The sequence below is a fragment of the Haliaeetus albicilla genome, chromosome 32, assembly GCF_947461875.1.
Source record: "Haliaeetus albicilla chromosome 32, bHalAlb1.1, whole genome shotgun sequence".
Taxonomy (NCBI): domain Eukaryota; kingdom Metazoa; phylum Chordata; class Aves; order Accipitriformes; family Accipitridae; genus Haliaeetus; species Haliaeetus albicilla.
Window position 1 is genome coordinate 479,014 of NC_091514.1, and position 10,508 is coordinate 489,521.

The 10,508-nt window shown below is 63.2% G+C and overlaps 1 protein-coding gene across 2 annotated transcripts; it reads left to right on the forward strand.

The window, feature by feature from the left end:
- Window positions 1-5,247: 5,247 nt before the first annotated feature.
- LOC138683243 (uncharacterized serine/threonine-protein kinase SBK3-like) lies at window positions 5,248-10,117 on the forward strand. Of its 2 annotated transcripts, XM_069774796.1 has the most exons (4): window positions 5,248-5,536; window positions 6,876-7,052; window positions 7,284-7,486; window positions 8,192-10,117. In XM_069774796.1, exons 2-4 carry the CDS (start codon window positions 6,881-6,883, stop codon window positions 8,876-8,878), a joined length of 1,062 nt encoding a protein of 353 aa, XP_069630897.1. In that variant the 5' UTR covers window positions 5,248-5,536; window positions 6,876-6,880; the 3' UTR covers window positions 8,879-10,117. The 2 variants fall into 2 exon arrangements, with proteins under 2 accessions (XP_069630897.1, XP_069630896.1); XM_069774795.1 differs by lacking the exon at window positions 5,248-5,536 and having other exon boundaries at window positions 6,112-7,052.
- The last annotated feature ends 391 nt before the right edge of the window (window positions 10,118-10,508 follow it).

Consider the following 10,508-nt stretch of genomic DNA (forward strand, 5'->3'; position numbering starts at 1 on the left):
GGCGGTGGTTTGCCGGGAGTTGGGCTGCGGGGTGGTGGGGACAGTCGGTGACCTCCTCCGGGGTCAGCCCCCTGCTTCAGTTCTGGCGCTGGGCACATCTGGCTGGATGATGTCCGGTGCTGAGGTCAGGAGGGGACCCTGCGGGATTGCGCTCACTGGGCCTGGTGACACCACGACTGCACCCATCAGGAGGACGTCGGTGTGGTCTGCCAGGTCTGGGACCCCCCCCCCCCGCCGTTGGTCACCCGGGGTGGCCTGGCAGGGCAGGATCAAGCCATGGTCATCCTTCTGCCCTCGCAGGATGCCTGAGTGCTGCAGCTCTACCCTCAGATGGCCCCCAGTACCGACAGCCACTGTGTCCCCCTGCGGAGCATCCCTCCTGCATCCCTCTCCAGGCATCCCCTGGCCCCATGCGGGACCCCATGCACAATACCCCACAGGAAGCCGTGGGTGGCAGTGGGGGGGTCCTGCCCCAGCCCCTTGTCCCCCTGCCCAGTCACTAAATGTGGAGACCTCAGCACCTGCCTGCACCATGCCGGTGCCCAGGGATGTGGACACCCAGCCCCATGGGGCACCATAGGGTGCTGGTACCCAGGGATTTGGGCACCCAGCCCCACGGGGCAACACGGGTTGCTGGTACCCAGGGATGCGGGCACCTAGCCCGATGGGGCAGCACAGGATGCTGGTACCCAGGGATTTGGGCACCCAACCACACGGGGCAGCACGGGGTGCTAGTACCCAGGGATTTGGGCACCCAGCCCCACGGGGCACCAGGGGTACCAGTACCCAGGGATGTGGACACCCAGCCCCACAGGGGCAGCACAGGGTGCTGGTACCCAGGGATGTGGACACCCAGCCCCATGGGGCAGCACAGGGTGCTGGTACCCAGGGATTTGGGCACCCAGCCCCACGGGGCAGCACGGGGTGCTGGTACCCAGGGATTTGGGCACCCAGCCACATGGGGCAGCACGGGGTGCTGGTACCTAGGGATGCAGGCACCCAGCCCCACGGGGCACCAGGGGTACCAGTACCCAGGGATGTGGACACCCAGCCCCACAGGGGCAGCACAGGGTGCTGGTACCCAGGGATTTGGGCACCCAGCCCCACGGGGCAGCACGGGGTGCTGGTACCCAGGGATTTGGGCACCCAGCCACACGGGGCAGCACGGGGTGCTGGTACCTAGGGATGCAGGCACCCAGCCCCACGGGGCACCAGGGGTACCAGTACCCAGGGATGTGGACACCCAGCCCCACAGGGGCAGCACAGGGTGCTGGTACCCAGGGATTTGGGCATCCAGCCCCACGGGGCAGCATGGGGTGCTGGTACCCAGGGATGCGGACACCCAGCCCAATGGGGCAGCACGGGGTGCTGGTACCCAGGGATGTGGGCACCCAGCCCCACGGGGCACCAGTACCCAGGGATTTGGGCACCCAGCCGCATGGTGCAGCATGGGGTGCTGGTACCCAGGGATTTGGGCACCCAGCCCCATGGGGCAGCATGGGGTGCCGGTACACCGCCGTGGCCGTGCCATGGGGCAGCAGTGGGGTAAGCGCAGGGGCACGGCTGTCCCAGGTGTGGGGCTGAGCCGAGCCTGGCCCCCTGCCCATGCTCCCCCCGTGGCCTCTCGACCCCGTTATGAAACAGCTCGTTAATGCTAATCCCACCGCCACCTGTCCCACTCCCAGCACCCTGCCTGCCCGGGGGAGGGGACCTGCTCGTAGCTCTGCCCGATAGTGTGGGGCAGGGGCCAGACTGGGCCCTACTGGGGGGGGGGGGGGTGTCTGGGGCAGGTGGGGCAGGAGGGCAAGAAGTGGGGCAATGGGGTTTGGGGGTCAGAGGGGCAGGGTGTGGGGCAGTGGGACTCAGAGGGGCAGAGGGTAGAACGTGGGGCAATGGGGTTGGGGGGCAGAGGGTCAATGCATGGGGCAACGGGGGCCAGGGCTTGCAGAGGGGCAGGCTGTGGGGCAATGGGACCTATGGGTGCAGAGAGTGTGGGTGCAGCGGGGTCATGGTCTGCAGAGGAGCAAGGTGTGTAGCAATGGGACCTACGGGTGCAGAGGGGTGGGGAGTGGGGCAACAGGGGCCAGAGGGGCAGGGTGTGGGGCAATGGGGGCCATGGACTGCAGAGGGGCAGGGTGTGGGGCAATGGGACACCAAGGGGGGTACATCTCCCCCCCCTGCATTGACAGAAGGGGGACAGGGGGATGCAATTAGGAAGAGCGAGGATGGGGCCAGTGAGGGGGGTGGCTTGTGGGGCTCAGCACCGTGCTGTGCTCCCCCCCCCCGTGCTCCCCCCTAGCCCCAGCCCTGGGGACGAGGACGGGGACAAGCTGGTGCCACCTGGCCCCGGCTGCCCGCCGGCTATTTCGGTGCCCCCGCAGCTGTCCGTCCCTCCGCCCCCGCGGCCCTGCCACCGCGTTCCCTCCCACGCTCCTGGGATGCTGGCCAGAAAAAGGGCCCCCCCCCGGTCCCCCCGCCCCCCCCCCCAGAGCGGGGGACGGACAGGGACAGGGACAGGCGCCTGCATCCTCTGCATGCCACCGAGGCCAGAGACGTGCCAGTGGGACTGGATGGCCAGACCCTGGGGATGGTCCCCAGTGGGGCCAGAGGGGTCACAGCCCCCGCCTGATTCCTGCCCCATGGTGGGGGCTGGGGGGACACCCCCCCTGGGAGCAGCCTCTGCTCCCCAAGGGGGTAATGGGGGGGGCCACAACTTCCCCCCCTTGGGCGACCCGCCAAGCGGGTCCCACTAATGTGCTGTCAAGTATTAATTACCTTCCAGGGGTCAGGGCCCTGCGAGCAGATGGGATGGGGGGGAAGAGCAGATGGGGAGGGAGAGGGAAAGGGAGGGATACGGCCCTGGGAGCTGGGGAGAGGGAGGGAGACGGTCATGGGAAGAGGGGAGATGGAGGGGTGATGGTCGTGGGAACTGGGGAGATGGAGGGGTGATGGTCATGGGAACTGGGGAGAGGGAGGGAGATGGTCGTGGGAAGAGGGGAGATGGAGGGGTGATGGTGATGGGAACTGGAGAGAGGGAGGGGTGATGGTCATGGGAACTGGGGAGATGGAGGGGTGATGGTTATGGGAACTGGGGAGAGGGAGAGAGATGGTCGTGGGAAATGGGGAGAAGGAGGGGTATGACTAGGAGCTGGGGAGAGGGAGGGGTTACGGTCATGGGAACTAGGGAGAGGGATGGATATTATTGTGGGAAGAGGGGGGAGAGAGGGGTGATGGTGATGAGAAGTGGGGAGAGGGAGGGAGGTGGTCATGGGAAGTGGGGAGAGGGAAGGGTATGGCCCTGAAAACTGGGAGAGAGGGAGGGATCCAGCCTGAGAACTAGGGAAGAGGGAGGATGCTGGGGCAGGCACAGCCCTCAGTGCAGGCAGAGGGATGAGCAGGGCGCCCCAACACTCATGTGCTGTCCTCCCCCCACTCCAGTCTGGGGAGACCCCCCCCATCCCTCCCATCTCTCCCCCCCCCCCTCCACCTCACCCCCATGGCCGACCTCTGCATTTCAGCACGGCTGGTACTTCCTTGGCAGAACACCGGGCGTGTGTGCCGCCAGCCGGACTCTGCCAGCCCCATCCCAAAATAGACCCCCCAGGAACGCGCCCTGCCAAGGGGGCCCAGATGTGAGTCAGAGCTGGGGGGGGGGAGGCAGAGACAAGGGGCGGGAGTGGCGTGGCCGGGACTGGGGACACTGGGGACGGTGGCAGAGGGGGACAGCGTCTCCTGGGGTTGGTGCCAGCCCCATGGGATGATGCCCCAGTCCTAGGCATCACTGCAGGGCTGTTGTCCCCGCCCCTGTCCCCAAACCATCCTGCCCCACATCTGGGGGTCTGGCACCCACAGCTTGCTCCCGGTCCCTGCCCCACAGCCCACCGGGAGCCAGCTGACATGTAGGTGGGTGAAGCTGGAGCTGTGAGATGCTGCGTGACTTCGGGGGACACACAACAAAAACCGGACCTCCTGTCCTCTCAGGGAGGTGGCACCAGGGAGGGGAAATTGAGGCAGGTGGAGGGATGCCCGTGACTTGCTGCATCCTCCCAGGATGCCACTGTAGCAGGATGAGGGGTCATGGCCAGACTGGGGTTGAGGCTGTGCTGGGACGTGGTGGTGGTGGTGGGGCTGTGGCAATGAGCTGGGGCAGGTGGCATGTGGTTATGGCATGACCGGGTTGTGTTGTGGCATGACCGGGTTGTGTTGTGGCATGACCAAGCTGCATCATGGCATGACCGGGCTGTGGCATGGCATGGCTGGACTGTGTCATGGCATTGCTCAGCTGTGGCATGGCATGACCGGGCTGTGTTGTGGCATTTCTGGGCTGTGCCAAGGAATGACTGGACTGTGTTGTGGCATTGCTGGCCTGTGTCACGGCATGACTGAGCTGTGTCACGACATTGCTGGGCTGTGTCATGACATGGTTAGAGTTGTGTTGTGGGATGACATTGTGATGGCATTCCATGGAGGACAGGCAGACAGGATGGGCTTGGACATGGGGGGACAGACGGGGCATTGCACATGGGGACAGACAGACATCAAGGAGCATGGCTTGGTGAAGCAGAGCAGACTGGTCTGATGGAGGGGCAGCACTTTGAGGAAGGACAGGATGGAGCATTGCATGGAGGGAGAAACAAAGGTGGCATGGGACAGCTGTCATAGAGAAATACGGGCATGGACAGACAGACAGCACGACACATGGCATGGTGGGATGGACAGAACAGGGTGCACGGGTGGATGGACAGATGGCACAGGCAGGGACAGCCAAGATTACAAGCTAGGCATGTGGGGACAGGTGGACCAAGCACTGTCTGAGATGGATGGATGGGTGGATGGATGGATGGACGGATAGACAGACAGTGTGGAGGACAGCTTGCAGGGACGGATGGATGAGACTGTGGTGCTGGGGACAGACCCCCTTTCTGGGTAGACAAGCCGAATAGGGACAGACAGACAGTGCAGAGCAGCACGCTGAGGGACAGCCAAGAGGCCCGCACCCTGATTCCCCACCCTGCATTGGGTGCACCGAGCCTGCCAGGCCCAGCACAGCTCAGCCCCCATCCCTAGCTCCATCCTGTCCATCTGTCCCCCCATGCAATGCCTCCTGTCCCCCATCCTCACCCTGTCCATCTGTCCCCCCATGCAATACCCTGTCCCCTCATATCCATCTCCATTCTGTCTGTCCCCCCATGCAATGCCCTGTCTGTCCCCCATCTCCAGCTCCATGCTGTCCGTCTATCCCCCCATGCAATGCCCTGCCTGTCCCCCATCTCCAGCTCCATGCTGTCCGTCTGTACCCCCATGCAATGCCCTGCCTGTCCTGCCTCCTGCCTATCTTTGGCCCTCGGCACGCATTGGGGCTGACACATGTTCCCGGCGCGCGAGCGGCAGAGATTAGCACGGGCCGGCGGCATGGGAGCGGGCAGGAAAGTCTGAGTCACAGCTCCCAGTGCTGGGGGTGGCTGGGGGGGCTGAGGGCACCCAGCCGTGCCCCAGGAGCACCTGACCCTGCTGGGACACACGGCGGGGGACGCAGGTGAGGCATGCACTGCTCCTGGGCTGCTCGGCTGTCCCCGTGCAACCCTGAGGGACACTCGACCCTGCCTTTTGCTTCTGGCTTGCTTGCATGGCCCTCTTGGCTCAGCCCCATGGCAGAGTGTGTGTGGGAGGGTGTGTGTTGGGGGGGGGGGGACGGGACAGGTTGGTTGTCCAAGCCCTGCACACCTGGAGGTGCTAGTGGTGGCCGTGACCTCACCGCGGCTGTAACGGTGCGGGTGGCTGCAGGTGGTGGGATGGGAGAAGGGTCCAGGGTCCTGTTTCAGGGCTGGGGATGGAGGAGAGAGGAGTCATCCCTGACTCCTTGCAAATGGGGGGATGCGGGGAGGGACAGAGCCAGTTCGTACCCCCTGCCTTGGGAAGATGTGGGGAGAGGGTGAGCCATGACCCCTGGCAAAGGGGAGGGTGTGGGGTGGGACAGAGCCAGCCATGACCCCTTGCAATGGGGAGGATGTGGGGAGGGGCAAAGCCAGCCTGTAGCCCTTGCAATGGGGGATGTGGGGTGGGAGAGGGCCAGCCCTGACCCCTTGCAATGGGGGGGGGGTATGTAGGGTGGAGGGAGGGAGCCCTGACTGCTGCCGTGGGGTGATGTGGGCTGCGATGCACAGCTGCCTGTCCCTCCTCTGGGAGGTTACAGGGCTCACTGCCTCTACTCTGGAGTGTGATGTGGGGCTGACGCTCCCTCCCACATGAGGACATGGGGGCTCAACGGAGTGAGTGTCCCAGCTCCCCATAGGGGGTGCTTGGCCCCACTGGACAGGGGCATTTTGGGGTCCCCATCACCTCTTGGCATGGGGCTGCACCTTCCCAACAGCCAGGACCCCCATGTCTACGCAATGCCTCGGGGAGAGCAGCAGGGCTTGATCCTGGCCAGGAACACTGTGCGGAGAGCTGCTGGGGTGGGACTGGGCTGTACTGGGCTGAGCTGGGCTGCATTGGACTGGACTGGGCTAAACTGGGCTGGACTGGACCAGGCTAGAATGGGTTGGGCTGGGCTGGGCTGCATTGGACTGGACTGGGCTGGACTGGGCTGGATTATAGAAGACTGGACGAGGCTTTTCAGGGCTCCACTAGGCTGGGCTGGGATGGACTGGATTGAGCTTGGGTGGGTTGGACTGGACTGAACTGGGCTAGACCAGGATGCTTCAGACCAAGCTGATCTGGGCTAAACTGGACTGGACTGGGCTAGACTGGGCCACACTGGGCTGTCCTGACTGGCTGCCCTGGGGCCATGAAGCTGATGCTGCCGCCGTCTCCCCATGCAAGGGGCTAGGGACGGTGGGGCTTTGCAGCAGTGCGGGGGGCTTGGCTCTCCCCAGAGCCCATGGAGGAGTCAGACGAGGACGGGGAGGACAACGAGGAGTTCCTGGAGCGGCTGATGGCGCAGACGGGCCGCGAGATGCCGCAACGGGAGCTGGAGGAGCACTACGCTGTGCTGGAGGAGCTGGGCAGCGGGACCTATGGCCGCGTGGTGCTGACGGAGCCCCGGGATGGTGGTGAGGGTCTCTGGGAGGAGGGGAGCGGGAAGGGTCACCCTGCTGCTGGCTCAGGCAAACTGCTCTCCAGATGTGCACAGATGTGCACAGCCCCACCACTGTGCCCGACCCACTCAAGCCAAACCCCAGCTCTGCCCAAACCACTCTACGCCAGACCCTGTCTCTGCCCCCCTCGGTGCCCCAGCTGGTGCTGACCCCCCCCTCTTTGGCTCCCCCTCCCCTGTTTCCCAGGCTCACCGGTGGTCCTCAAGCTGATGTTGAAGGAGAAGACGGAGCGGCGGGCGTTCCTGCGGGAGTATTGCATTGCCCTGTGCCTCTCCAGCCACACTGCCTGCCTGCGCGCCCTGCCCGTCGCCTTCGAGAGCGCCACGCACTTCGCTTTCGGGCAGGAGCTCGCTCCTGCTGGGGATCTGTGTGCCCTCCTCAACCCGGGGGTGCGTGCTGCCCCGGGGCTCTGCGGGAGTGGGGTGGGGGCCAGGAGGGGTGGGAGGAGGGAGGAGAAGGTGCCAGGACAGCTTTGCAGTGGGTGCAGTGATGCTGTGTGCGGGGAGACCCTTTGCAGTAGGGTGCACGGTCATGCTTTTTGTGGGGGACGCTCTGCAGTGGGTGCAGTGATGGGGTGTGCGGGGAGACCCTTTGCAGCGAGCACCCACTCATGCTCTGTGGGCAGACCCTTTGCCATGGGGTGCATGTCCACACCATGCATGGGAGGAGACCATTTGCAGTGGGTGCAGTGACGCCATGCATGGGGGGAGACCCTTTGCAGTGGGTGCAGTGACGCCATGCATGGGGGGAGACCCTTTGCAGTGGGTGCAGTGACACTGTGTGAGTGGATGCCCTTTGCAGTGGGGCGCATGGTCATGCTTTTTGTGGGCAGACCTTTTGCAGTGGGGTGCAGTGACACTGTGAGTGGCCGGAGACCCTTTGCAGCGGGTGCAGTGATGCCGTGCATGGGAGGAGACCCTTTGCAGTGAGGTGCATACTCATGCTGTGCACGGGGAGACCCTTTGCAGTGTGGGCATGTGGCTACAGGCTGCTGTGGGGCAAAGCACAGCGGTGCTGGGCAGGGGTCTGGGTGCTGTAGCAGCCCCTTTGGATAAGGGGCTGTATGGTGGGCGATGGTACCACCCTGCGTGCAGGAGGGCCTGGCAGAGGAGCTGGTGAAGCGCTGCGCGTCTCAGCTGGCCGAGGCGCTGGACTTCATGCACAGCCGGGCGCTGGTGCACCGGGATGTCAAGCTGGACAACGTGCTGCTCTTCGACCACGAGTGCCGGCGGGTGAAGCTGGGAGACTTCGGGCTCACCCGCGTGCAGGGCTCCGCAGTGGGTGCCATGTCCGGCACCCTGCCCTACGCCCCACCAGAGCTCTGCCTGCTCCAGGGCTCCGACACACTGGAGCTGGACTCCAGCCTGGATGTCTGGGCCTTCGCCGTCCTGCTTTTCTGCCTCTGCACCGGCTGCTTCCCCTGGGCCGTGGCTGCCAGCTCTGACCCCCAGTTTGAGGACTTCAGTGCCTGGCAGGGTGGTGTGGCGGGGCGGGGGGTGCCAGCGTCCTGGCAAGGCTTCAGCTCCGGGGCACTGGAGATGCTCCGGCGCCTGCTGACACTGGACCCCGACCGCCGAAGCCCAGCCATCGAGGTGCAAAAATACCTGTCGCTGCCCTGGGTGATGGCTCCCAGCACCGGGGAGCCGGCACCAAGCAGCTCCCAGTCCCCCCTTACCAGTGGCATGGGGGAGAGCCCAGGGGACACGGGGCAACAGGATGATGCCGGTGGGGGAGACGGGGTTCCCATGCCCCCCGCTAATGCACTGGCCCCGTGCCGGTAGCCAGTACCTCCCCTCCATCCCAGGGCTGGTATCGTAGCGGGTGCTCCCCAGGGATCTGGGCTCCCTGTCCGATGCCCGAGGCTTGCAGGGCTAGAAATGGGTTGCAAGAGTGGGAAGGAGAAGCAATGTCTCAGGCGGCACCTTGGAGACCCCAGCCCTGCAGCTCGATGCCTGGCACCTTGCAAACCCATGTCACTTGGCGGTGGTGACAACAGTCCACCCGAGCAACCGTTGCACGGCTCTGAGATGCACAAGGGAAACCCAGAGCAGAAGCCCCTCACAGGACAACAGAAAGAAACAGGAGGAGAGCAATTAATTAGAAAGAAATCCCGTTAAGACCAATGCAAAACCTTGGCAGAGATGGACAGTGAAACTGCTCAGCAGAAGAACCCAGAAACGCATCTGACCTTGACTTCCTTCCTGCACCTTAGGGTTGAGGAGGTTGTCAAGGGCTGCTGTTAATTAGGGAAGATGCTAAACAGCCTCCTGGGGGGGTTAAGGAGCTGGGGAAACAAGTGTAAGACCTCAAGGCATGCAGCTGAACTGGGGTGTGATGGGACTGGGAGGAGCTGCCAGGTTGATTTCCAGGACTTGAGTTAAAATGGGACAAACCTGGGATCAGGCTCTGTCTGGACAAAGCAACGGGCAGGGTGATTTGCACGGTTAAGGGCTGAACGTGGGTCGGTTGATAGTGCAAAAGGGTAAAGAGACACAGCGAGAGAGCAAATTGGGATGGCTCTGGGTGTTGCAGGAGGTAACATACATGAGAACTGGCTTCAATGGCTGCAAATATTCTCCTTCTCCAGACTCCAGAGGGGAATTTGTGGGTTTGGAGGCTGGACAAACACCTACCCAGGCTCAACCAGACATCTGGTCCCTGCTGGCATTCCCACTGGGGGCTGCTGGCAGCTGGGAGGAGAGCAGCAGGGTCCCACAAGCTTTGGCACCTAACCTTGGTCCCCTACCACGCGTGGGTACCCCTTTTAGTAGCCTGCACCTCTGTTTTGGGACATGGGGCATCTGGAGCCTCTGCCTGGGACCCCTCCATGCTCTGCCTGGGGAGTCTGTGCCCACCCCTCCCCGGGGACCCCCAACAGGCTGGGGGACACTGTGCTCTGCCATCAGCAGAGGAATCATCTCCTGTACTACCAACCCTGATGCAAAGTGGAAGGGGAGGGGGAAAACTAGCTGAGATGCTGAAGCTTAATAAAATTCTCTGTTGTTTTGCCTTTTTTTAAACTGTGTTTTCCCATGAACCCGCTGCTTAAGCCCTAAATCCTGCTTTTTCTCCTCCTCGGGGCAGGCAGGCTCTGAGCAAAGCGGGTCCAGCCCCCACACCCTTCTCTGGTGGTGGGAAGTTTCCAGAGAGGAGAGGGCACACGGGCAGCTGGGAGGCACGCCAAATCCCTGGCTTCGGCAATGGGGAGGCTTTTCCTTTGTACCTGACCTCCCCGAATATAAAATATAGGTTACTGTCAGGGCCAGGGATTTAATCTCATTTCTCTTGATTATTTTTGATTAATTGGTATTTCTCCTCAGCTGCCTTCCTCCTCAAATGTGGCAGAGAAAAAATAGCATAATGCTTCCTATAAGCTGGAGTTTTTTCTCAAGAATCATAGCAGGTTACTGC

Coding starts and splice junctions, on each gene's coding strand:
- LOC138683243 (XM_069774796.1), top strand. CDS start 6,881: ATGGAGGAGTCAGACGAGGACGGGGAGGACAACGAGGAGTTCCTGGAG. Junction 7,053..7,283: donor GACGGAGCCCCGGGATGGTG/GTGAGGGTCTCT, acceptor CCTGTTTCCCAG/GCTCACCGGTGGTCCTCAAG. Junction 7,487..8,191: donor GTGCCCTCCTCAACCCGGGG/GTGCGTGCTGCC, acceptor CCCTGCGTGCAG/GAGGGCCTGGCAGAGGAGCT.